Source organism: Xenia sp. Carnegie-2017, unplaced genomic scaffold (genome assembly GCF_021976095.1).
Source record: "Xenia sp. Carnegie-2017 unplaced genomic scaffold, XeniaSp_v1 HiC_scaffold_19, whole genome shotgun sequence".
NCBI lineage: Eukaryota > Metazoa > Cnidaria > Anthozoa > Malacalcyonacea > Xeniidae > Xenia > Xenia sp. Carnegie-2017.
The window spans coordinates 12,496,527-12,524,165 of record NW_025813481.1 but is presented as its reverse complement, the minus strand read 5'-3'; the positions used below and the strand labels follow the sequence as shown (position 1 = coordinate 12,524,165).

The window sequence follows — 27,639 nt, the reverse complement described above, 5'->3', positions numbered from 1 at the left end:
TCGATAAAATTTCCTCTTTTCATATTTCTGACTACAATGGCATTTTAAATTATTGTAATAAGTTGGGCATTAATGTTCATGATACGACTACGTTTCACGCATGGAAAATCTACAGCCACTGTTTGAATTTTGCATGGGTAAACAAGCTGAGAGAGAAAAACTGGAGTTTGAAGGTAACGCTTTTCAAATACATTGAACATAAGCAGACATAAACAACCATATAAACATTATTACTACTAGTTTTTGCATGACTATACCGACCTTTACGATGTCGATTCTTTTTTATTGCAGTATTAAAAAAATATATCTTAAAAACAACGTTATGTTAAATTTACACGTGGCAGTTAACTGATCAATTGCGCATTTCTTTTCATTAGATAAAAAGTCGGAGACTTGTGGAAGAGCAAACACAGATTATTTTAATTTTGCTTAAGTAAACCAAGTGGTAGGGAAATACAAAATATAACGCCAACGCATCAATCGTTTTCAATTTCAGGAGTGTAAATTAAATAATCAATTTGCCGTCAATGTAATGAATAATTGATATTTGCTGAACACAACACAATAAAATAATTCATTCAATGGTAAGAATTTTTTATTCTGAAGGTTTCGGATAAAAATAGCAATCTGTCAAAACGCTGACATTTTGAAAACAACGCTTGTGATTTTTTTAACGACTCACACCATTATCTAAGTCACAAAGAGCATTTTCATAAAGAACTTTTTTTGGCATGCATTTTAATTTTTTGCTGCCCACTTCACCTTCTCATCCTTTTAACGATCTTATTCAATTATTCAGGTGTAACGATCTTATGTAAATATGCAGTACAGTACTATGCAAAAGTTTTAGGTCACCTCTTAAAATGTGAAAAATTTAGTAGTAATGTTGTATTTTAGAAATTCAGTAAAGAAACTAGTAATTGTGTATGTATAATGTAGAATTACATGTATAATTTACGTTGATAATATGAGGCTGGGAAGTAAAGAAAAGACTGTTACTTACCAGCTTCCGATTTAGAAGGCACAGCACTTTTGGCAACGTTAACATCTTCAAATGCTGTAACAATGCAATTATATGATAACATAATTACAAAACATCACATGCAGCAAGATTAAGGTAATATTTGGTGAGCTATTCCACAATATTTTCTCACTTCATTACCTCTCATTTTACTTTCGTCATCACTTTCTAAAGACGTGATATTTGGAAAAACACCCCCTCGTTTTGTATGTTGCTCTGAAGAGAATAAGACAAGAACATTAATGAAAAGAACAGAGTTTCAAGTTCCATTAATAAATATCAACAAGTCATACTACTCATTGTACTAGAAGATGAAGATTGATCTACTTTTTCAAGTAAATCATTATGGGAAACTAAAACATAAATTAGATTTCAAAGTTGACAGGAGTCATAAAATAGTTAGCACCAATAGCTGCGAATAGCGCTGTGGATTCACAATGAAATAAAATGCACCTTCTTCTATTGCAAGACAAAGTAAACATAAAAAAACCTGTATAATTACATTGAAACACAGCAAAGTAACTGCTTGAAAATGCGTTTTAAAAAAGTACCTAAGCAATTCAATCTAACTATAAAACATAATCACAGACTGGCTTGTCATGCTTATGATGTGGCTAACTTTTTCTTAACAATCATCAGTGGTTTTTTTAAAACTTATTCTAAAGTTTAAAGAGAGGTGTTTGATTTTTAGTCGCTGAAAATTTTAAGAATTGTACTTTAAAAGACATCCATGTTTTGGTCATACATTTAGGAACGCAAAAAGAGACTGTGTGGATTACACGAACTTAGGCTGTGCCTTAGAATAATGACATTTTAAACATACGCTCCAATGTTTAGTATGACGACAAAAGTGCGTGAATATGACTGGCTAAATTATGATAAACTGCTGTAAAGCCATACAAAAGTCATGATATTGTTGTATCCCATGAAGTAAATAATAGCTAGAACGACGCTATATGATACGTGATATTTATTTCTGTGCAGTACAATTATACAGGGTGTCACACTACCGAAACCATCTTTTGCTAGAGTATAAATGCCTAGGCAATGAAGAATTCATTGTATAAATTTGTGGTATTTATTGATAATTCACTATTTTGTGTTTTTGGCCAGCCCACTGTGTGAGATTTTCAAAACCTGGCGTAAGTTGTGTTTGACAATTATTTACAAAATTATCATTATAGTTGGAAAATTATAATCTTTCACTTCTTAAAGAAGCTTTGATAAATCTTATATAAATGTCTCATACATTTTATGTTCGTCAAATATGAATCATTTGAATTGTGTTGAAGAAAGGCTGTTACATGTACGCATTGCGTACCTGTTTTTCTTCAATGATCACTCTTATACACTTTACTGTAAAATTTACATTGTAAATATGAGCTGAGAGACAAGCAGGAAACAGAACGACAATGAAGAATGATTTTTCTGAAAAATAACAATTTTGTTACCTGATAAAGGCATTGCATCACTGTCTTCCAAACTGTCGTTATCCTTCAATTGACCTACAGAAGTTTCTGCCATTTTCGAAGCTGGAACAATGCAAATAAATAACATTAACAAATGATTATATAATACAATACACAGCTTTCTTCAGTGGCGTAGCTAACTCGATGATGACATAATAATATTCATTATACATGTTTTGCTACATCAAGTTCTTTTGAAATTATTTATTTCTTACGGATGATAACACGCATTTATGATTACAACTCTCCTCCCCAAATTATTGAGCTGGCTACTCTGTTGTTTTTTAAATCCTGATTCACATTTTCACACTTTTAAAAAATGATATCGTTCTTTGACTTATTAGGAGGTCCATTTATTGAAGGCGAGTAGCTACAACTGTATTTACACTAAGAAATTAATGAGTGATGATAATATCAACACCCTTAATGACGTAAAAGGTTGGAAAGGAGCAGTTCTAAGCCTTTGTCAAAGAAAATTTTACCGACCGGAGCATACCAGTTGGAGATACTCTGAAAAAAATAAACTGACAGCATTCAGCATTCCCATGTATCACAAGAATCATTTCATACTCTGACGCCAAAGTGGCGGTTTTGAAGAAGGAAGAGAATGAGCAGAGGTTGTTTTCTGTTTATGCTGAAAGGATGATGATGGTAGAAGCATTGCATGGTGTTGATGAAAGAGTCAAATTAAGAGGAAATGAATTTACAGAAAGACATTATAGGTTTGCAGTGGCGTAGCTAGCCCACAAATTTGTTCATCCTATGTAAATTTTACAACATTATTATTCATTTCTTGAGAAAATTATTGATTTACAGTGAGTGAACACATTAAAATTTACATAGCATCAACAAAGTTGTTGGCTGGTTATATGCCACTGGAGGTTTGTGAATGACCAATGCATAGTAGCTGGGAAGAAGAATTCATTGTAGAAATTTGTGGTATTTATTGAGAATTCACTATTTTGTGTTTTTGGCCAGCCCACTGTGTGAGATTTTCATTACCTTGCGTAAGTTGTGTTTGACAATTATTTACAAAATTATTATTATAGTTGTAAAATTATAATCTTTCACTTCTTAAAGAGGCTTTTATAAATCTTATATAAATGTCTCATACATTTTATGTTCGTCAAATATGAATCATTTGAATTGTGTTGAAGAAAGGCTGTTACATGTACGCATTGCGTAACATTTTTTCTTCAATGATCACTCTTATACACTTTAATGTAAAATTTACATTGTAAATATGAGCTGAGAGACAAGCAGGAAACAGAACGACAATGAAGAATGATTTTTCAGAAAAATAACAATTTTGTTACCTGATAAAGGCATTGCATCACTGTCTTCCAAACTGTCGTTATCCTTCAATTGACCTACAGAAGTTTCTGCCATTTTCGAAGCTGGAACAATGCAAATATATAACATTAACAAATGATAATATAATACAATTCACAGCTTTCTTCAGTGGCGTAGCTAACTCGATGATGACATAATAATATTCATTATACATGTTTTGCTACATCAAGTTCTTTTGAAATTATTTATTTCTTACGGATGATAACACGCATTTATGAATACAAGCTCTCCTCCCCAAATTATTGAGCTGGCTACTCTGTTGTTTTTTAAATCCTGATTCACATTTTCACACTTTTAAAAAATGATATCGTTCTTTGACTTATTGGGAGGTCCATTTATTGAAGGCGAGTAGCTACAACTGTATTTACACTAAGAAATTAATGAGTGATGATAATATCAACACCCTTAATGACGTAAAAGGTTGGAAAGGAGCAGTTCTAAGCCTTTGTCAAAGAAAATTTTACCGACCGGAGCATACCAGTTGGAGATACTCTGAAAAAAATAAACTGACAGCATTCAGCATTCCCATGTATCACAAGAATCATTTCATACTCTGACGCCAAAGTGGCGGTTTTGAAGAAGGAAGAGAATGAGCAGAGGTTGTTTTCTGTTTATGCTGAAAGGATGATGATGGTAGAAGCAATGCATGGTGTTGATGAAAGAGTCAAATTAAGAGGAAATGAATTTACAGAAAGACATTATAGGTTTGCAGTGGCGTAGCTAGCCCGCAAATTTGTTCATCCTATGTAAATTTTACAACATTATTATTCATTTCTTGAGAAAATTATTGATTTACAGTGAGTGAACACATTAAAATTTACATAGCATCAACAAAGTTGTTGGCTGGTTATATGCCACTGGAGGTTTGTGAATGACCAATGCATAGTAGCTGGGAAGAAGAATTCATTGTAGAAATTTGTGGTATTTATTGAGAATTCACTATTTTGTGTTTTTGGCCAGCCTACTGTGTGAGATTTTCAATACCTGGCGTAAGTTGAGTTTGACAATTATTTACAAAATTATTATTATAGTTGTAAAATTATAATCTTTCACTTCTTAAAGAGGCTTTTATAAATCTTATATAAATGTCTCATTCATTTTATGTTCGTCAAATATGAATCATTTGAATTGTGTTGAAGAAAGGCTGTTACATATACGCATTGTAACTGTTTTTCTTCAATGATCACTCTTATAGACTTTAATGTAAAATTTACATTGTAAATATGAGCTGAGAGATGAGCAGGAAACAGAACGACATTGAAGAATGATTTTTCTGAAAAATAAATATTTTTTACCTGATGAAGGCATTGCATCACTGTCTTCCAAACTGTCGTTATCATTCAACTGACATACAGAAGGTTCCCTTTTTTTCGAATCTGGAACAATGCAAATAAATAACATTAACAAATGATAATATAATACAATACACAGCTTTATTCAGTGGCGTAGCTAACTCGATGATGACATAATAATATTCATTATACATGTTTTGCTACATCAAGTTCTTTTGAAATTATTTATTTCTTACGGATGATAACACGCATTTATGAATACAAGCTCTCCTCCCCAAATTATTGAGCTGGCTACTCTGTTGTTTTTTAAATCCTGATTCACATTTTGACACTTTTAAAAAATGATATCGTCCTTTGACTTATTAGGAGGTCCATTTATTGAAGGCGAGTAGCTACAACTGTATTTACACTAAGAAATTAATGAGTGATGATAATATCAACACCCTTAATGACGTAAAAGGTTGGAAAGGAGCAGTTCTAAGCCTTTGTCAAAGAAAATTTTACCGACCGGAGCATACCAGTTGGAGATACTCTGAAAAAAATAAACTGACAGCATTCAGCATTCCCATGTATCACAAGAATCATTTCATACTCTGACGCCAAAGTGGCGGTTTTGAAGAAGGAAGAGAATGAGCAGAGGTTGTTTTCTGTTTATGCTGAAAGGATGATGATGGTAGAAGCATTGCATGGTGTTGATGAAAGAGTCAAATTAAGAGGAAATGAATTTACAGAAAGACATTATAGGTTTGCAGTGGCGTAGCTAGCCCGCAAATTTGTTCATCCTATGTAAATTTTACAACATTATTATTCATTTCTTGAGAAAATTATTGATTTACAGTGAGTGAAGACATTAAATTTTACATAGCATCAACAAAGTTGTTGGCTGGTTATATGCCACTGGAGGTTTGTGAATGACCAATGCATAGTAGCTGGGAAGAAGAATTCATTGTAGAAATTTGTGGTATTTATTGAGAATTCACTATTTTGTGTTTTTGGCCAGCCTACTGTGTGAGATTTTCAATACCTGGCGTAAGTTGAGTTTGACAATTATTTACAAAATTATTATTATAGTTGTAAAATTATAATCTTTCACTTCTTAAAGAGGCTTTTATAAATCTTATATAAATGTCTCATTCATTTTATGTTCGTCAAATATGAATCATTTGAATTGTGTTGAAGAAAGGCTGTTACATATACGCATTGTGTAACTGTTTTTCTTCAATGATCACTCTTATAGACTTTAATGTAAAATTTACATTGTAAATATGAGCTGAGAGATGAGCAGGAAACAGAACGACATTGAAGAATGATTTTTCTGAAAAATAAATATTTTTTACCTGATGAAGGCATTGCATCACTGTCTTCCAAACTGTCGTTATCATTCAACTGACATACAGAAGGTTCCCTTTTTTTCGAATCTGGAACAATGCAAATAAATAACATTAACAAATGATAATATAATACAATACACAGCTTTATTCAGTGGCGTAGCTAACTCGATGATGACATAATAATATTCATTATACATGTTTTGCTACATCAAGTTCTTTTGAAATTATTTATTTCTTACGGATGATAACACGCATTTATGAATACAAGCTCTCCTCCCCAAATTATTGAGCTGGCTACTCTGTTGTTTTTTAAATCCTGATTCACATTTTGACACTTTTAAAAAATGATATCGTCCTTTGACTTATTAGGAGGTCCATTTATTGAAGGCGAGTAGCTACAACTGTATTTACACTAAGAAATTAATGAGTGATGATAATATCAACACCCTTAATGACGTAAAAGGTTGGAAAGGAGCAGTTCTAAGCCTTTGTCAAAGAAAATTTTACCGACCGGAGCATACCAGTTGGAGATACTCTGAAAAAAATAAACTGACAGCATTCAGCATTCCCATGTATCACAAGAATCATTTCATACTCTGACGCCAAAGTGGCGGTTTTGAAGAAGGAAGAGAATGAGCAGAGGTTGTTTTCTGTTTATGCTGAAAGGATGATGATGGTAGAAGCATTGCATGGTGTTGATGAAAGAGTCAAATTAAGAGGAAATGAATTTACAGAAAGACATTATAGGTTTGCAGTGGCGTAGCTAGCCCGCAAATTTGTTCATCCTATGTAAATTTTACAACATTATTATTCATTTCTTGAGAAAATTATTGATTTACAGTGAGTGAAGACATTAAATTTTACACAGCATCAACAAAGTTGTTGGCTGGTTATATGCCACTGGAGGTTTGTGAATGACCAATGCATAGTAGCTGGGAAGAAGAATTCATTGTAGAAATTTGTGGTATTTATTGAGAATTCACTATTTTGTGTTTTTGGCCAGCCCACTGTGTGAGATTTTCAATACCTTGCGTAAGTTGTGTTTGACAATTATTTACAAAATTATTATTATAGTTGTAAAATTATAATCTTTCACTTCTTAAAGAGGCTTTTATAAATCTTATATAAATGTCTCATACATTTTATGTTCGTCAAATATGAATCATTTGAATTGTGTTGAAGAAAGGCTGTTACATGTACGCATTGCGTACCTGTTTTTCTTCAATGATCACTCTTATAGACTTTACTGTAAAATTTACATTGTAAGTATGAGCTGAGAGATGAGCAGGAAACAGAACGACAATGAAGAATGATTTTTCTGAAAAATAAAAATTTTGTTACCTGATGAAGGCATTGCATCGCCGATTTCAAAAGCGTGATTATCATTCGTATGACCTACAAAAGTTTCTGTTATTTTTGAAGCTAAAACAATGCAAAAAAAAACATTACCAAATGATAATATAATACAATACACAGCTTTCTTAAGGGGCGTAGCTAACTCGATGATGACATAATAATATTCACTATACATGTTTTGCAAGATCAAGTTCGTTTGAAATTAATTGTTTCTTACGGATAATAACACGCATTTATGACGAAAAAAATTATGCAGAATATCTTAGATAGACTGGGTGATGTATCAGAAGAATATGGTATGAGCATAAATATAAAGACGACAAAAGTTACTGCAGTTTCCAAACAATTTGGTGGCAATCTTGATATAGTTTTGAATGAAGAATTACGCCTGTAAGACATATTTGTTATTTGGGTTCCTTGATAACAGATAATTACAAGAGATAAAAATGAAAAGAGATATGGCAAAATCAGCTTTCAACAAAAGGAAAGTACTCACAAAAGGTATACGTAGAAAATAGAAAAATTGAATCTTCAAAACAGTTGTTTAGTGTTTGTAGTATTTTTTTGGATCATAGTCATGAAAAGCGAAGGAAGTATATGAGAAAGATAGAGGCACTTGTGATGTGAATCTCGGGAAGAATGGAGAGAAGGCTGAATAGAAAGGAAAACAATAAAAGTGATGTTGATGGTGTAGATGAAAAAAGAGAGATGTTCGGTAGAAATACCATAGAATTAAAAAGAGGTAGAATTGACAAATCTTTCGCAGTAATAACGTGTTGAAATAAGTGGCCGAGGAAAGAGTTTATAGCAACAAACCGAAGGAAACAAAAAGAATTGGAATGCTAAGTAACTTGAAAGAGAACAAATATGCCATCTTCAAAAGAAAACCTGAGAATTGAGACACCTGGAGAAGATAAATGCTTAAATAGATCTGTCGGTACATAAATAACTTGACGGCGATAAAAACTATTGTCATTAATGCGTTATTTATAAACATTTGTAAGTATTATACTACATGATAAACTAACCTTCATCATCATCGTTACTATCTGCAATGTATAAAAAAATCACATTATTATCACATTTAAGAATTACACTTCAAATTCAATATCTTATTTTTTAAAATTGTGACTAAATAGAGACGAAAAGCCTCTTAAATGAATTGACTTTGCTCGAAGACAGTTGATAATAACAGCAAACGGGAATTAACAACCACACAAATCCATCCCAAAACAACGTCAATTCATACATCAGTTGTCAATTTGAATATCAGTCGTATACATCTACTTTGAAAACTCAGTGATATTTAAAGAGTGAAAATCAAGACCAGTATATTTTCAATCAGTGTCATGTGTGAATGACTCTTTTTACTTCTTTTTAGGGACAAATAAACCTGTTGTTGTAACCGAGCTAATCACAAAATATTGCATGACCAATTGCTATCTAAGATGTGCCTAATTTAAGAAGAATTGAATACAGCCGCCCATAGAAGTAGCATTGTGTCTTTGCCACACATTGTGATTAATTGCGCAATGAAAATAAATATTTGCAGGTTCGCTTTGAGAATTCCGTGGAATTACCACTTTTGCGGTAAGAAAAAAAAGAAGTAGCAGTTGTTGCATTGCTTGCTTTTTACTTTTCTTTCTTGGAAAACCCTAACATTTTTTCTAGTGTTTTTGGTATTCCAAATGTTCTTGCTTTAAAGTAGTAAATTCCTCCTGCATTTTGCTTTGATTTTGAAAGGAAGCCAAGAAAGTATTTTGTTGTGTTTATCGTCAAAGGAGGAAAATTACGTGTGCACAAATGGAGGAAGCAACGTATCGAAGACAAAATATCAGAATATTCTGTCAGTATATTCAGCTTTTCATGCATGCAAACACAAATTTCAATTCGCAATGCTTCCAATGTTATACAAAACAACATAAACAAAAGAATATTTTTTTGTTAAAAACGGTGAAAGCTTCGGACAATAAAACTTTTAAGATTTACAATTAAATTCGTTAAGTTTCTTCATTGAATCGCCGTTTTTTTTACCACAACAAGTTCAATACGCCTTTTTGATAAAGCGTTTATCCGGTATTATATTATACTGCTAAATAGTACCAGTCTTCTCTGGTATCACCCCGCTACATGTTACCCAGTACTTGCTACTTGGTACCTGGTACCACAACCACATTCTTTACTCTGCCGCAGTGATATTGAGAATCAAGTGAAAAGAAAATGTTCGTGTAAATGCTAATAAATCTGATAATAATAAAAAATGATACATGAAATGAAAGCGTTCATGGATTTCTGCATCGCATCATTTTTCTAATAGAAGTATAGAACCTGCTGTGGGTTGAAGACCCCTCAACATCTTTAGAATGATGATATAAGAATACAAGATTCTTCCTGTGATTGGTTAATCCCTCTTTTACTACTTAATTTATTCATACATTGTAAATACTTATATCCTTTTTATAATCTTATTCCATACTTATACTACCATTCTAAAGATGTCGAGCGCTGCGATGAAACGTCAATAAAATTCTCTCTTTTCATATTTCTGACTACAATGGCAATTTATATTATTGCAATAAGCTGGGCATTAATGTTCATAATACGACTACGTTTCACGCATGGAGAATCTACAGCCACTGTTTGAATTTTGCACGGGTAAACAAGCTGAGAGAGAAAAACCGGAGTTTGAAGGTAACGCTTTTTAAATACATTGAACATAAGCAGACTTAAACAACCATATAAACATTATTACTACTAGTTTTTGCATGACTATACCGACCTTTACGATGTCGATTCTTTTATATTGCAGTATTAAAAAAATATATCTTAAAAACAACGTTATGTTAAATTTACACGTGGCAGTTAACTGATCAATTGCGCATTTCTTTTCATTAGATAAAAAGTCGGAGACTTGTGGAAGAGCAAACACAGATTATTTTAGTTTTGCTTAAGTAAACCAAGTGGTAGGGAGATACAAAATATAACGCCAACGCATCAATCGTTTTCAGTTTCAGGAGTGTAAATTAAATAATCTATTTGCCGTCAATGTAATGAATAATTGATATTTGCTGAGCACAACACAATTAAATAATTCATTCAATGATAAGAATTTTTTATTCTGAAGGTTTCGGATAAAAATAGCAATCTGTCAAAACGCTGACATTTTGAAAACAACGCTTGTGATTTTTTTAACAGCTCACACCATTATCTAAGTCACAAAGAGCATTTTCATAAAGAACATTTTTTGGCATGCATTTTAATTTTTTGCTGCCCACATTGCCTTCGCATCCTTTTAACGATCTTATGCAAATATTCAGGTGTAACGATCTTATGTAAATATGCAGTACAGTACTATGCAAAAGTTTTAGCTCACCTCTTAAAATTTGAAAAGTTTAGTAGTAATGTTGTATTTTAGAAATTCAGTAAAGAAACTAGTAATTGTGTATGTAAAATGTAGAATTACATGTATAATTTACGTTGATAATATGAGGCTAGGAAGTAAAGAAAAGACTGTTACTTACCAGCTTCCGATTTAGAAGGCACAGCACTTTTGGCAACGTTAACATCTTCAAATGCTGTAACAATGCAATTATATGATAACATAATTACAAAACATCACATGCAGCAAGATTAAGGTAATATTTGGTGAGCTATTCCACAATATTTTCTCACTTCATTACCTCTCATTTTACTTTCGTCATCACTTTCTAAAGACGTGATATTTGGAAAAACACCCCCTCGTTTTGTATGTTGCTCTGAAGAGAATAAGACAAGAACATTAGTGCAAAGAAAAGAGTTCCAAGTTCCATTAATAAATATCAACAAGTCGTATTACTTATTGTACTAGAAGATGAAGATTGGTCTACTTTTTCAAGTTCATCATTATGGGAAACTAAAACATAAATTAGATTTCAAAGTTGACAGGAGTCATAAAATAGTTAGCACCAATAGCTGCGGATAGAGCTGTGGATTCACAATGAAATAAAATGCACTCTCTTCTATTGCACAACAAACTAAATATAAAAAAAAAACAGTATAATTACATTGACACACAGCAAAGTAACTGCTTGAAAATGCATTTTAATAAGTACCTAAGCAATTCAATCTAACTATAAAACATAATCACAGACTGGCTTGTCATGCTCATGATGCGGCTAACTTTTTTCTAACAGTCATCAGTGGTTTTTTTAAAACTTATTCTAAAGCTTAAAGAGAGGTGTTTGATTTTTAGTCGCTGAAAACTTTAAGAATTGTACTTTAAAAGACATCCATGTTTTGGTCATATATTTAGGAACGCAAAAAGAGACTGTATGGGTTACACGAACTCAGGCTATGCCTTAGGATAATGACATTTTAAACTTACGCTCCAATGCTTAGTATGACGACAAACGTGCGTGAATATGAATGGCTAAATTATGATAAACTTCTGTAAAGCCATGCAAAAGTCATGATATTGTTGTATCCCATGAAGTAAATAATAGCTAGAACGACGCTATATGATACGTGATATTTATTTCTGTGCAGTACAATTATACAGGGTGTCACACTACCGAAACCATCTTTTGCTAGAGTATAAATGCCCTAGCAATGAAGAATTCATTGTATAAATTTGTGGTATTTATTGATAATTCACTATTTTGTGTTTTTGGCCAGCCCACTGTGCGAGATTTTCAATACCTTGCGTAAGTTTTGTTTGACAATTATTTACACAATTATTATTATAGTTGTAAAATTATAATCTTTCACTTCTTAAAGAGGCTTTTATAAATCTTATATAAATGTCTCATACATTGTTTGTTCGTCAAATATGAGTCATTTGAATTGTGTTGAAGAAAGGCTGTTACATGTACGCATTGCGTAACTGTTTTTCTTCAATGATCACTCTTATACACTTTAATGTAAAATTTACATTGTAAGTATGAGCTGAGAGATGAGCAGGAAACAGAACGACATTGAAGAATGATTTTTCTGAAAAATAAAAATTTTGTTACCTGATGAAGATATTACATCGCTGTCTTCAAAACCGCGATTGTCATTCATATGACTTTCAGAAGTTTCTGTTATTTTTGAAGCTGGAACAATGCAAAAAAAAACATTACCAAATGATAATATAATACAATACACAGCTTTCTTAAGGGGCGCAGCTAACTCGATGATGACATAATAATATTCATTATACATGTTTTGCAAGATCAAGTTCTTTTGAAATTAATTGTTTCTTACGGATATTAACACGCATTTATGACGAAAAAAATTATGCAGAATATCTTAGATAGATTGGGTGGTGTATCATGAGAATATGGTATGAGCATAAATATAAAGACGACAAAAGTTACTGCAGTTTCCAAACAATTTGGTGGCAATCTTGATATAGTTTTGAATGAAGAATTACGCCTGTAAAACATATTTGTTATTTGGGTTCCTTGATAACAGATAATTACAAGAGATAAAAATGAAAAGAGATATGGCAAAATCAGCTTTCAACAAAAGGAAAGTACTCACAAAAGGTATACGTAGAAAATAGAAAAATTGAATCATCAAAACAGTTGTTTAGTGTTTGCAGTATCTTTTTTGGATCATTGTCATGAAAAGCGAAGGAAGGATATGAGAAAGATAGAGGCACTTGTGATGTGAATCTCGGGAAGAATGGAGAGAAGGCTGAATAGAAAGGAAAACAATAAAAGTGATGTTGATGGTGTAGATGAAAAAAGAGAGATGTTCGGTAGAAATACCATAGAATTAAAAAGAGGTAGAATTGACAAATCTTTCGCAGTAATAACGTGTTGAAATAAGTGGCCGAGGAAAGAGTTTATAGCAACAAACCGAAGGAAAAAAAGAATTGGAATGCTAAGTAACTTGAAAGAGAACAAATATGCCATCTTCAAAAGAAAACCTGAGAATTGAGACACCTGGAGAAGATAAATGCTTAAATAGATCTGTCGGTACATAAATAACTTGACGGCGATAAAAACTATTGTCATTAATGCGTTATTTATAAACATTTGTAAGTATTATACTACATGATAAACTAACCTTCATCATCATCGTTACTATCTGCAATGTATAAAAAAATCACATTATTATCACATTTAAGAATTACACTTCAAATTCAATATCTTATTTTTTAAAATTGTGACTAAATAGAGACGAAAAGCCTCTTAAATGAATTGACTTTGCTCGAAGACAGTTGATAATAACAGCAAACGGGAATTAACAACCACACAAATCCATCCCAAAACAACGTCAATTCATACATCAGTTGTCAATTTGAATATCAGTCGTATACATCTACTTTGAAAACTCAGTGATATTTAAAGAGTGAAAATCAAGACCAGTATATTTTCAATCAGTGTCATGTGTGAATGATTCTTTTTACTTCTTTTTAGGGACAAATAAACCTGTTGTTGTAACCGAGCTAATCACAAAATATTGCATGACCAATTGCTATCTAAGATGTGCCTAATTTAAGAAGAATTGAATACAGCCGCCCATAGAAGTAGCATTGTGTCTTTGCCACACATTGTGATTAATTGCGCAATGAAAATAAATATTTGCAGGTTCGCTTTGAGAATTCCGTGGAATTACCACTTTTGCGGTAAGAAAAAAAAGAAGTAGCAGTTGTTGCATTGCTTGCTTTTTACTTTTCTTTCTTGGAAAACCCTAACATTTTTTCTAGTGTTTTTGGTATTCCAAATGTTCTTGCTTTAAAGTAGTAAATTCCTCCTGCATTTTGCGTTGATTTTGAAAGGAAGCCAAGAAAGTATTTTGTTGTGTTTATCGTCAAAGGAGGAAAATTACGTGTGCACAAATGGAGGAAGCAACGTATCGAAGACAAAATATCAGAATATTCTGTCAGTATATTCAGCTTTTCATGCATGCAAACACAAATTTCAATTCGCAATGCTTCCAATGTTATACAAAACAACATAAACACATGAATATTTTTTTGTCAAAAACGGTAAAAGCTTCGGACAATATAACTTTTAAGATTTACAATTAAATTCGTTAAGTTTCTTCATTGAATCGCCGTTTTTTTTACCACAACAAGTTCAATACGCCTTTTTGATAAAGCGTTTATCCGGTATTATATTATACTGCTAAATAGTACCAGTCTTCTCTGGTATCACCCCGCTACATGTTACCCAGTACTTGCTACTTGGTACCTGGTACCACAACCACATTCTTTACTCTGCCGCAGTGATATTGAGAATCAAGTGAAAAGAAAATGTTCGTGTAAATGCTAATAAATCTGATAATAATAAAAAATGATACATGAAATGAAAGCGTTCATGGATTTCTGCATCTCATCATTTTGCCCAATAGAAGTATAGAACCTTCTGTGGGTTGAGCACCCCTCAGTGAAAGGTTAGCACAACCCATTTATAGTTTTTCTTGCCAAAATTTCTCTTTTGATGCAGCTCTAACTTACACTGTTGACATTTTGAATCTTCTCTCATGAAGTTCAGGAATCTTATTTTCTACATGTTGTCATATATTCCACGACAAAAACTCACAATACAATTACAGATCCAGACAACTAAACTGCTTGCCTGAAATTTCTTCCTCACTTCTCTATGAAGATAACAGCTATATAAGGTTGTCAAAACGTCATTCAAAATTTAACACCAACAGTCTTTCTCAGATTTGCACTAACCTAAACAATTTACATCTGCAATTTACATCTTAATATAACGAAGTTCAAAAGTTCAAACCAATTACTTTAGCTCAAAAAAGAAGCTATTCAGATTGTACACACAATACAACGAAGTAAGAACCAGATAACAAATACGGCTAACCTGACGTTTACTCCTCATTTGACTCTGAAGATGACTACCGCTAAGGTTGTCGAAACGTCAGTCAACAACTACAAAAATAGTCCTTCTCAGGACTATACCAACCTGGACGATCTACATTCACATACATGTATCAAAAAAGTTGAGTTATTTTGAGACGAAAAAGTCTATCTTATAAAAGCAGTTTAGCGGGTTCTTCAATTTGAAGCATGAATTGAAGAATAAAATGTTCATAAATATAAACAAGAGCTACATTGATAGTATTAATGTACTACATGACCATACTAACTTGCACAACATTGACAACACATTCCTGCAATGAAGAAAAAACCAATTATTTTCATATTTGCAAATGACAAGTTGACTAATTCAAAGACGCGTAAACATGAATAATGTTGGCATGTTGCATGACCACACTGACCTGGAAAACAGCATCCTGTATGTAGAATACAAAGGCGCCGGAAGCAATTTAGGGCTACGGGGGCAGAATTTTAAAAAAGGGCACTTTCATTTTGAGACGCTTAAACATATGAATACGCAAAGACTTTCAATACCTATTTACCTATTTTAACGTTAACAGATTTGGTATAGTATAGATACATATTATTAATATCTTTCAAAGTAACTACGGCGACGCTCATTTGCCATTACTAACGCCTTTGCTATATTCTCGGTGGAAACCTCGTCAATGCGTTTCTTGTGGATAGCAGCAAACATTCTGTTGTTTAGGCTGTTCTCAGACATGTTGGATCTGAGCCATGATTTGTTGTGACGCATCACGCTAAAACTTCTCTCTGCTGTAGCTAAACTAATTGGAACGGACATGTAAAATTTCAATAGTTATGCACTTCAGACAGACATTTCTTGGAGCTGTTTCTTTCGTTAAATATTCTGCAAAGTGTTGAGAGGCTCGTGACTTCCTTAATGGGTACAGACTGTTCTGCATTGAAAAGCTTTAGTACAACTGGTAGTTCACCTAGTTGAACCACCAATGAGTCCTTATCCATAACTGAAGGTAAATGTCCTAATTTTGGACGAATTTCATCTAGGGGAATTGTTTTATTCTCTGCTGCAAGAAGACATGACTCTATCACTTCAAGAATTTTCATATCCTCTCGGTGAAAACGTCTCTGCTCTGCATCTACGACAGAATCAACAGCTTCATAATAAACACGCAAAAGTTCTGTTCTAGTGTCCATTGCTCTTGCTGATGAAGGCGCATTGGAATGAGCGACATAATCAGACAGGTGTCAAGGAGTTGACCTTCTTCTCTTCGATTCTTGCGTAACTAGCGTTTCATCTTCACCTTGTAAGTCACCGACAATCTTTTTTGCATGATCGAACAGACGTTGAAACTCTTCTTCTTACCGCAGCTCTTTAAGACGCAGTTCAAGCTTCTTAATGCTGTAAACTGCCTGTTCTGCGGTGAGTGATGCACATTGTAATTGCTTCGAATTATTTTCCAGTAAATTTGCAAGTTCATGCATAGCTACCAGTTGAAACATCTGTCGTATTGATTTGGTTTTCTCACGCAATCTATTTGATCTTGAAAGACACTCGCGCTTTACGCTTGGGTCTTTTGAAAAAGATGCTTCAAAGTTGCCTGTAGGTCCGGGTTTTTTTTTAACAGCACTGCAGCTGCGGATGCTCTTGTTGTCCATCTTGTTCGAGATAGTTTTTTTAAGGTCAGAATAATTGGAGACATTTCCGAATCTTGCGTGATTTCTTTCTGCATGTTCTCAAAAAGGAGGACGCGTTTAGGACTCATGCCAACTAGAACATACAATTCTTAACAAAGATCTTGTGCATCAGCAATTAGCGGAGACAAAGCTGTGGCATCTTTAAGCACAAGCTCGTTGCAGTGTGCCAAACAATGGATATGAATAATATTTTCGCCAAAATGTTCTTTCAGAAGTTCAGCGAGTCGTACCATGGATGATGCTCCATCAAAAGCCGTGGCAACAAGTTTATCTGCATCCATACTGCATCGTAGCAGTATGTCTTCTATATACTTTAGCAAAGCATCTGATGTTAGGCCTTCGTCACATGAAAATATACCGACGAAGTCTTCGAAAGTCTCGTAACTATCATTACAATGACGGATGGAAAATGACAACTGCTCCACTTTCGAAATATCACTTGCTTCGTCACTTATAACAGAATAGAATTTGCTTGAATTAATTTCTTTGACCAATCTTCGTCTGGCTTCTAGTACGATTAGATATTCTCATTGAGGATCTCGTGCGAAAAATATCGATTTTCACTCGTTAGCAGATGCAAACCACTATCATTGCGAGCTTTATCCTTATTAAACTGAAAAACGTTCGAATCTTCATCATTATGACCCCGAATTGGAAGTCCTTGCCTCAAAAGGGTTTTCACAGTATTCAAATGAGCTATAAAACCAATCCGTCTAAGGTATTGCTGCTTTTGACGTAGATCATCTGTCTGGCTTGCCACATCAGGTCGCTCCCTTGTCGATTCTTTTGAAGCATGTCGACGATTCTCGCTACGTTCGTGGTCTTCTAGTCTTTCTTTGCCTTTTTTCCAGTTTTGATAAAAGTAGTAGATGAATGGCGAGGAATGATAAGGTTGCTTGAACAAAGTACATACTCCACAAAATGCTGCCTTTTTTCCTCTGTGATGCCATAACCACTTATGATCATCAAACCACTCCTTTTGAAAATATCTACTTTATTTTCGCTCATACGCTTCACGTTTGGTATAAAATACAGGCCAGAATTCGTCGCTTTAATCCAAGGGTCGACTTCTTGACCTGACTGCTGAGTAAATGAACAGGCTTCCTTATCTCTAGCATCAGTACTTCTGTAATCGGTTGTGCTTATGGTACAGTCAGGATTATCATCGACAACAGCAGATGTCTCAGATTGCGTAACGAAAGAAAATTTGGTTTGACCACGTACTTTTGAAGCTTCCAAGAGCTGCTTTTTAGCAAGACTTTGTAGGCGACTCGATTTTGGCATTTGAAATTCTCAATAGTACGAAAATGGAAAATATACACTATACTTCCTCGTGTATTCCATTTATAAACATTTACTTAACTGTTTTGTCACTATTTAGTATTGTGCATTGTTGAGTTGATTAGTTGAGCACAATTTATCCCGTGCTAACAAGACGAACGAATATTAAACAATTTTTTAATTGTTCTTATTGTGTACTATTACAAATTTACAAGCAGTATTTTAGATTTTTTAGACTTGATTATATAATTACATTTATTCCAATTACGTATTACACCTCTCATCTATAATTCATAACGCTATCTTGATTCCCACAAAATCATTTTCATAAACATGAAAAACATCACTATCTTTATTCTTTGTTTTGAAACAGTGCTTCCACTCTACATGTTTGTTTTTCCTACAATATCTATGTGTTGAAAGTTTTCAATGAAAATCCCATAGAACGTGGAATTGTTTTTTCCGCTTATCTTAACACCTTCCCTTCCGAGATCGAAGCGTATTACCCGGAAAAAAATCAGATGCAAGAAGTGAGTGTTTGAAATCGCTATATGGCGGCAAAGGGCACAGCGCTGCCCCCGCTGCCCCCGTGGTTCCGGCGCCACTGGTAGAATAGAAAAAAATGCTTTAATTTCATATCTACACATAACATATATAGTTCAAAGAAATAAAACCTATAAAAGTAACTCTTCTCAAATCTTTTCTTTTCAGAGGGAAGCAAATGTATCCTTCCTATTTTAAAACTATTTGTTGCACTTAGTTATGCATATTATAAGCATTTGCCATTAGTATTTCAAGATCATACTAACCTACAAATAGAAAGCAGGATCCTGCAATTAAAAAGAAACTTTATATAATTCACAAAATCGTTAAATTTACTATCTTGTTGTCAGAGGCGTAACTAGAACGTTAATTGGGGTGTGCGTATATTCATATATTCAGTTGTGCCCTACTGATTTCTTTTGAAATTCAAATCACTTTCAAAAGAAATCAGTAGGGCACAACGGAATATATGAATATGCAACCCCCCCCCAAATAACGTTCTAGTTAGGCCCTGCTGGTTGTTAAAACATTGTGACCATATTAAGACGAAACGCTTTCTAAAATCTACTAAGCTCAAATACAATGCATACAAACTGGCATAAACAGTCATAAAAATTTATCAATGGTAAGAATTTTTTATTCTGAAGTTTTCGGATATTAATGAACATTCTATAATAACTAAATGGTCTTGCAGAGGGAAGCAAATGTATCTTTCCTATTTTAAAACTATTTGTTGCACTTAGTTATGCATATTATAAGCATTTTCCAAAATTTTCCAGCATTTTCCTATGTTAAAACTATTTGTTGCACTTAGTTATGCATATTATAAGCATGTCAAGATCATACTAACCTAGAAATCCAAAGCAGGATCCTGCAATTAAAAACAAACTTTATATAATGCACAAAATCGTTAAATTTACTATCTTGTTGTTAAAAAATTGTGACCATATTAAGACAAAAAGCTTTCTAAAATTAACTAAGCTCAAATACAATGCATACAAATTGGCATAAACAGTCATAAAAATTTATCAATGGTACGACTAAAAGTACACGACTGTACTAACCTTTACGAGCTCGCCTTTCCTCCAGATTATCTGCAAGGTAAAAAAAGAATAAAAACAATGTTGATGGAATGTAGTGAAACGTGCACTGACATAATTTCTAATAGTAATGAGCTTTTGGCTGCCTTTAGGCTCCAATGGGTTATGAAAATAAAAAACGAGTTGTATCACTACAAATATATAAATAGCATAAAGTAAATTAATGCAAGTAACGTTTACATTTATTGATAATAGACCCCTTAGATGGAATAAAACAACACATTTCAAAAGAATGTGAAAAAGGAACAAAATAGAATGGAATTCTAGAAGAATTTGAAAATACAAGAAAAAGCCATAGAATGTTAATTGCAAATTTGCAATAAAACCAATGAAAAGAAATTTTATATTTACTTTCATACATAACAAGTTAACTGATTTAACAACCTTTTCTGCGATATGAACGTATATTTAAGCAATTATTTTGATTTCACCTTAATAAATGTTGATCATATACAATATTAAACGATACTAAACTAGCATATTTTCAATAATTCCTTTTACAGATCTTTTTCCAGCCGCCACTTTCAAAATGTACTGAGAAAACACACTCCAAAAAACATCATCTTGCAAACTCAAGATTACAGTTCTAAAAGCAAGAGACAAGATTTAAAGCAATATTTCGACTTCATTTCAGAAACATGATCAAGCCAAGTGATAATGACTTTGAAATGAAAGTTGAAATATTGCTTTAAATCTTGTCTCGTGCTGTTATAACTCGAATCTTGAGTTTACAAGATGATGTTTTATGGAGTGTGTTTTCTCCGTTACTTTTACAGATAATTGTGGAGCTTTGAGAAACGTTACCTTCTGACTCTTTGGCATCACTTTGGGCATTTGGATTTTTGGCATCACTTTCCAAAAAGGAGGAATCTTTAATGTCACTTTCTGAAAAACCCCAAAATGTTGACGTCTGAATGATGTTTATCTTACCATGTTTTCAATTAACATAATAGTGGAGGCACAGAGATGAAAAACTCTATAATACAGCCTCTGTTGAGAGTTTTTAGACTTGAGTAACGAGAGTCGTAAACGTTACCTTTTGTAAATAATTTGCCTTGATCCATTTCAGTGGCATGCAAGAAAGATCAAAACTAAAAAAATCTGTAATAATAAAATTTATGTATTAAGACGGTACGACAATTGTTCAAAAAGCAAAAAATTAAAAGAGTGCAAAATCTCATTGTGAGGTACGATACTATAAACATGATCTAAAAATTCTAAAATATTAAAATGGTGTGCAACCATTCCCCTTGGAGGGAGTGAAAGAATAATGGAATTTTTGCCACGTTAAATGACACTTATAAGTGAATAAGTAAATAAAGAAAATAGTTGGCGTACGAGGCCGGGGTGCTGGATAGCTGCAGCACCCCCAATTTAGAGCAAAAGGAGTAACGTCGGGCAATTTCTACCCAAAAGTCGGGCAGTATTTGGTCTTTTGTGGACAAAACAATAAGCAAATTAAAATACTTTAATTAACAAAACTAATTTCAACAAGCAAATAGGAAGAAATTTTATTACTGGGCAAATTCTCTTTGACCTTTTCCTATAGTAATACTTTCAGATAAAAACATTTGTGCGTAGCTTAAATGTGTAAAACAAGTATTTTTATCTAAACCATATTTGGGGTACAGAAACATTAAGGCTTTAAAATTTACCAGGCAATATTTTCCATCCGTCATTACGTCTTTCTGGCTTTCACATTTAAATTGAATTAAATATATATTGGTGGAATAAGTTAATAGTTTAACGTCGTATGACAACAGAAAACTACCAAGATAAATATTCAAACAGGTGTATTGAAAAGAGTGGTGTGTTTTTCGCTTTATATGAACTCTTTTTCTATTGTTAAATTTTAACAGAATGACAATGTCATTAGAAAAAAACGTAAAGGGGAAAATAACACAATCTTTTATCGAAAATAATATTGTTTTTTATTGAGTGTCTGAACTTTAAGGCGTCGTTTTTCTTCTGCGTCATTTTTTTTCTGTCATGCGCTAATTTTATTTGTGGGCGAAAGAACTGCATTCCATCACTAATCCCTTTTTCAGGAAACTGTCATGCAAACTTTGTAAAGGTCTCTTTAATGTTTCAGGCCAAGGTGATAATGAACATCTCTAGGGTAGGTGCCTTATGTTGAACAGAAATGCAAAAACATTGAAATTAAAATCATGGAGAAATTTGCAAAATGTACGCCATATTTACATTCCCACGTGTTATCCTATGGTAAGTCTTCAATAATCAGTTAACAAATTTGTACTGATCTCATTTGTATGATGTTTCACTAATGAATTCATAGTCACGCAATAAATTATTTGACAAATCTTCTAGCAAGCTTTTAACCATCCATGGACTTCTATGCATTATTTGCAATAAATTATAGTTTTTTCTGTTCTTACAAGCATTGTTTTGGCCGTTTTGTGCAAAATTTACAACCAGTTAGAAACAGTGGTTAGAAATGCGTAGCAATCGGTGACCTTTAAGCTTATGATAAATGACAGAATATTTTATCCACAAATAGCTAAGTATGCATGGTACGTTGTCAGTTAGTAAAAGTTGAAGTACTCAGGCAATGAATACACAAACATGAAGTATTAAAACAATTTAGCGATATTATTGACCTTATTAATATGTTTTAGACAGCAATCCAGGCATATAGTGTTTTTTATATCAATAAAATTCACGTCGGCCAGTTTTCGTTTTCGTCGGGCAAGAAAGTGTCAGCACCCCCCTTTTTTTTGGCCCCGTACGCGCATGAAGAAAATCCTTTGTTAAAATCATCTAAAATGGCAGCCATTCATGACATGACTTGAATAAAAATAAAGCACATTCATCAAAAATCTTACACTATCATATCTATTTTAGTTAACGCTTTACAAAAATACCAGGAAATAAGTTTTTTTTCAATGATAAAACGCACCAACTTATTTTTAATTTAAATAAAGTTAAATGCAACGCTTTACAGCATCATCAAACAGTCATTATTGACCACGTTTTTATTTTATTCATAAATGAAATTTAAAAGATTATATAACATTACTTTGTCTTTAATGATGTAAATAAGTTGATACATTCGTAAAATTGTATATCACTACATTTATCTACGTTCCCTGAAGGCAATGTAAGTAAATGGATATATTAGGATCAGGGAAATAACTTCTTTTGATAGTTAAATTGATTTAAAGAACATTTGCAATATATTTGATAGGACAAAATTTTTATCTTTATGGGCTTTTTGCAATGGCTTTTTGCACCTAAAAATTCATGACTTCGTACCGGAAGTGACGTAAAAAGAGGAAACGCAGTTTTACACTTTCTAAACGTTGTCTTTGATTATTCGCTCAAATGATGTGGTCAAAGTACACACATATGTGGCATCTTTTTTCGGGCGATTTTTTTAGAGCAGTTGCTACAACATCATTATTCACTATTATTGGGTTGCAAGCTACGTCATAGTCGCCATGTTGGATGATTTTAACAACCATTAACAATTTTGAGATAACATGCACTAAAAATATTTGACAGTTGCATGTCGTCTCAAAATGATATGTGGAAATTCCGTTTAGTTTTAGAAGCTGTTTAGATTTATTTTATGCTAAGTCCAATTCACACGACATAAACAAACCAAGTTAAACCTGGGTTTAGCTCAACCCATGTGAAGAAGTCGAATGAATTAAACCCAGATCAAACACCTGAATCAGTAGTGTTCACCCACCAAGAACGACAAACATGGGCTCATTTGAACCTGGGGTGAATCCAGATTAATTTATGTCGTGTGAATTATGCTCTAGTTTCCATTAACTTATAGTTTGTTGTATTTACTTGTAATGAAAAATGAACTCGTGTATGCTTTGTTGAATAATATCCTGATTGGTATTAATGGACAATAAAGAGTAGAAACGTAATGTAGGAAATTCAATAACAACCTCAGCTGCGACAAAAATACCGTTACACACACAAACATTTGAGAAATTACGAATAGTACGTTTCCCATCTGCAATTAACAAACAATATGCTCGTGCTCGTAAAGACGCCTTCTTTAAATAAACTTAAAACAGTGCAAACGTTTAGGCATATATAGTTTTACAGTATTTCCAATTGATTGTCCAAAAAAAAGTGGAAAGGTTTGCTAGCAAAGCTGACCTTGATTTTGCATCAGTGATGATAGATAAAAATTTTTGATTAACAAAAAAGCAACTAAAGAAACAGTAACAAATTTTGTGAACGTTTTCACGATAAACTCTCCTGCGTGCTCTTACGTTTTGGCTTAAAACCATGACCCGTTGTTGCCCTCAGCTTTTTAGTGAGCAATATGCAACACGTTTCTTAGGCCACTAAACACAATGTTTCCCCGACGTGCTGTAAAATAATTATAAATATGTTACAAAGTATTCAGAAAGCATTTAGCTACTGCACTTTAATGATTAAATTTTATAATTTGAGTTCATTACAGCGTACATACAATCTTTATAGCGATTAGTCCGAAATCGTTAGATTAGAGGATCTCAAGATTGAGTTGAATTAGCATTTATTGTGATTTTAAGAAGTTATAAAAAAATGCATAATTTCACGACTCATTATTGCGACAAATGTGACGTATAGCCATGATTTTTATTTAGCGCCGTAAAACTTTATTTTACAAGGTGAGTTATTATGCAAGTGAAAATTGCATAATATTGAAAATTGCATTTATTTTATATATCTGTCCCATAAATTACTTTTACAAGCTTTCAAAATTCATCGGGTAAGTCTATAGCTACGCCTTTTTTGTCGGGCAAAATGGTCCGTCAGCCCGCAAAGTTTGTACCCAAATCTCGGCCATAAAAGTAAAATTTTCTTCCGGTCGATTACATAGCAAATGTTCTTAAATTCTATTTAACTATGTAAACAAGTTATTTCCATGACCCTGATGTAAGAACTTTAAGTATATTCTATAAAGATTGCACATACAAGAATTTTGGACGGCACTGTTTATATGGAAATTCGTGGAAAAATGTGGAAATTCGTGGACGATACCACTGTTAGTGAAGTAATTAAGAAAGATCAAACAAGTAACTTACAAAACCAAATGGACACATTAGCGAACAGCATCTCGCGTGATAAGTTCCAGTTAAATGAAACCAAATGTAAAGAGATGCGAATTTGTTTTGGATCTAATACCAATGACCTTCAACCAATTACCATCAATAACATTACACTGGATATTGTACGACACGCGAAAGTTTTGGGATTGGTTATCGCCAGTAACCTTAAGTGGAACATCCACGTAAATGAAATAATTAAGAAATGCCGTAAACGCCTCTATTATCTTATTCAACTAAAACAAGCAAATATCGAAGTCAAGGAATTGCTCCAATTTTACAAAACGTGTATAAGAGCTGTCTTGGAGTATGCTTGCCCAGTGTTCCACAATAGTCTGACATTGTATCTGTCAGTTGACCTAGAGTCAGTCCAAAAGCGAGCATTAAAAATAATCCTGCCTCATCAAGAATATGAAAACGCTCTGCAGTTTACTAATTTGCAACGCCTTGGCGAAAGGAGGAATAATATAACAACAGCGTTGTTTCAGAAGATAGTAGCAGATTCCTCACATAAGCTTCATGACCTTTTACCTCCTCGTTTAGAACGTTCAACTATGGAACTTAGGACTCAATCTTCATTTAATACTAACTTTAATACCAAACGTTTTAGAAATAGTTTTATAACTTATAACTCATTGAAGATGTAATTTAGTTAATTTATTTATATATGTATTATATGTAATCTTAAACGTATTTCAGCAATATGGCTGCCAGTTTTAAGAAATAAATCATCTATCTATCTATCTATCTATAGTAATTATTCAAGATCATAACTAATATAGGTAGTAAGAAATTAAAGGTACTTTCCAATATGTTGTAAACATGTCAAAGTAAAGACCGACAAGTGCCGCTATCATATAATACATGATGCAGTAGAGCTAATATAATGTTGATGAAAGCTGCGTGCAATTCATGTCTAAGTTATAAAAGATAAGTGATACGACTATATATTACTCATATCGCAATCATATTGCAAAGAAATTACAATTGTGAAAGAACAAGTCATTTTAAAATATTCGGCAATATTTGACTTCCTGCTTTAGGGTGCCATTGCATGCATGTGTCTAATGAACCAGTAACTTTAGCCGAGCGACTGTGGCTACCTTTACTTTTAAAAAGATGATATTCGCCGACAGTCTTGAACATTTGTTGAAGTTGTGATTGACTTAACATTCACCAAGACTATCAATGCTCTCTTAAACATAAAGCTCCCCTATTCAAACGGCTATTAACATGCAAACGACAAACTTGAACAGTATGTTTATTTAAATGCTGGAAAATCCAGGTAATTTTTCATTTACAGAACTCTCTAACAGTTGTTAGTCGCTTGATCAAATAATTAAAAAAGGAACTGTTCTTTTTTGTAATTTTTTTTATAAATTTTCCCGAAACCGGTCTTCCCATGCAAGAAAAAAGAAATTTGCTTGCGTGTCCATTTCCGCCTACGTAGTTCAAACAACTTTGTCATGACGAATGAACAAGATAAATTTTTAATACACAACCTAACAAAGTTGCTCAGATGATATGAACTCAAAAATAGCCTTGTTATAAGGCTATTTTGTATGTATAGCTTTACTTATAAGTAAAAATGCAAGAAAACTGAAGCCTAATGAATCGTTTGGTATTGCTTTAGTCGGCACAGTAAAATCGCTCGATCCTTTCCAATTTTCCGTGATTTGTAGAAATCTATTGCTATACGATTAAAAATATAGTATTGGGATTTAAACACATCGAAAGTACAAACTTATGGTGATAGAAAGTCAAATTCATGGTGATAAAATCAAACGTTTGACGCAATGGAATTTTAACATTGTCATTACATATACTGAATAAATTCGCAAATTTTTATGGCAAAGCGTAGCAGTGTTAAATCATGAAGAGAATACGATACAAATAAAACTTACAATAATTTCAGTGCTTGTTCCACTTCTTAAACGTTTTTGCTTCGTCTGATGAGAATCAACTATCAAAATAATACGTATGACTTGTTTTGCATCGCGTATAAATATATCTTTGGACAATGGAGCATTTCAAAAGATCACAGCAGCAAGAATTCTTTAAAAAATTCCATATTTTGTCTTGGCGGGGAAGTGAGGACGGCAGGGAAGGTAGAATAAATGAATTTGCGAATGATTTAATGCATATTTTATATCCACATAGAACTTGAAATCTGAAGATAAGGAATACACCGTAGCAATGCAGCAGCTATTATTAAAAAAAAACACAAAATAAATTAACTTCATTTTAACAGATATCACCTCTAAATTTTCTTCATATGATTCATTATTCTTTTCTTGATCTGATTGATTTCTTTCTTCAAAA

General features: G+C 33.0%; 2 protein-coding genes across 11 annotated transcripts in view; both read right to left on the bottom strand.

Annotated features, from left to right (window-relative positions):
- Positions 1-27,385, bottom strand: part of LOC124438161 (serine/threonine-protein kinase/endoribonuclease IRE2-like) — a 33,750-nt gene extending 6,365 nt beyond the window's left edge. The window contains exons 1-21 of one of the 10 annotated variants that reach the window (XM_046988164.1): positions 27,222-27,375; positions 24,496-24,595; positions 21,276-21,340; positions 21,044-21,124; positions 20,204-20,233; positions 19,990-20,010; positions 19,406-19,426; positions 15,905-15,928; positions 13,856-13,876; positions 12,814-12,894; positions 11,658-11,714; positions 11,503-11,577; positions 11,344-11,397; positions 8,851-8,871; positions 7,808-7,888; positions 6,473-6,553; positions 5,139-5,219; positions 3,807-3,887; positions 2,473-2,553; positions 1,163-1,237; positions 1,004-1,057 (exon numbers count right to left, since the gene is read on the bottom strand). In XM_046988164.1, coding sequence (XP_046844120.1) covers positions 1,004-1,057; positions 1,163-1,237; positions 2,473-2,553; positions 3,807-3,887; positions 5,139-5,219; positions 6,473-6,553; positions 7,808-7,888; positions 8,851-8,871; positions 11,344-11,397; positions 11,503-11,577; positions 11,658-11,714; positions 12,814-12,894; positions 13,856-13,876; positions 15,905-15,928; positions 19,406-19,426; positions 19,990-20,010; positions 20,204-20,233; positions 21,044-21,124; positions 21,276-21,303 — 1,048 coding nt within the window. In that variant the 5' untranslated portion in view covers positions 21,304-21,340; positions 24,496-24,595; positions 27,222-27,375. Of the gene's footprint in view, positions 1-1,003; positions 1,058-1,162; positions 1,238-2,472; positions 2,554-3,806; positions 3,888-5,138; positions 5,220-6,472; positions 6,554-7,807; positions 7,889-8,850; positions 8,872-11,343; positions 11,398-11,502; positions 11,578-11,657; positions 11,715-12,813; positions 12,895-13,855; positions 13,877-15,904; positions 15,929-19,405; positions 19,427-19,989; positions 20,011-20,203; positions 20,234-21,043; positions 21,125-21,275; positions 21,341-24,495; positions 24,596-27,221 lie in introns of all 10 variants that reach the window. The other 9 variants (XM_046988171.1, XM_046988172.1, XM_046988165.1 and 6 more) reach the window with 9 other exon arrangements.
- LOC124438153 overlaps positions 1-27,639 on the bottom strand; it is a 281,486-nt gene that overhangs the window by 81,579 nt on the left and 172,268 nt on the right. The window lies entirely within an intron of this gene.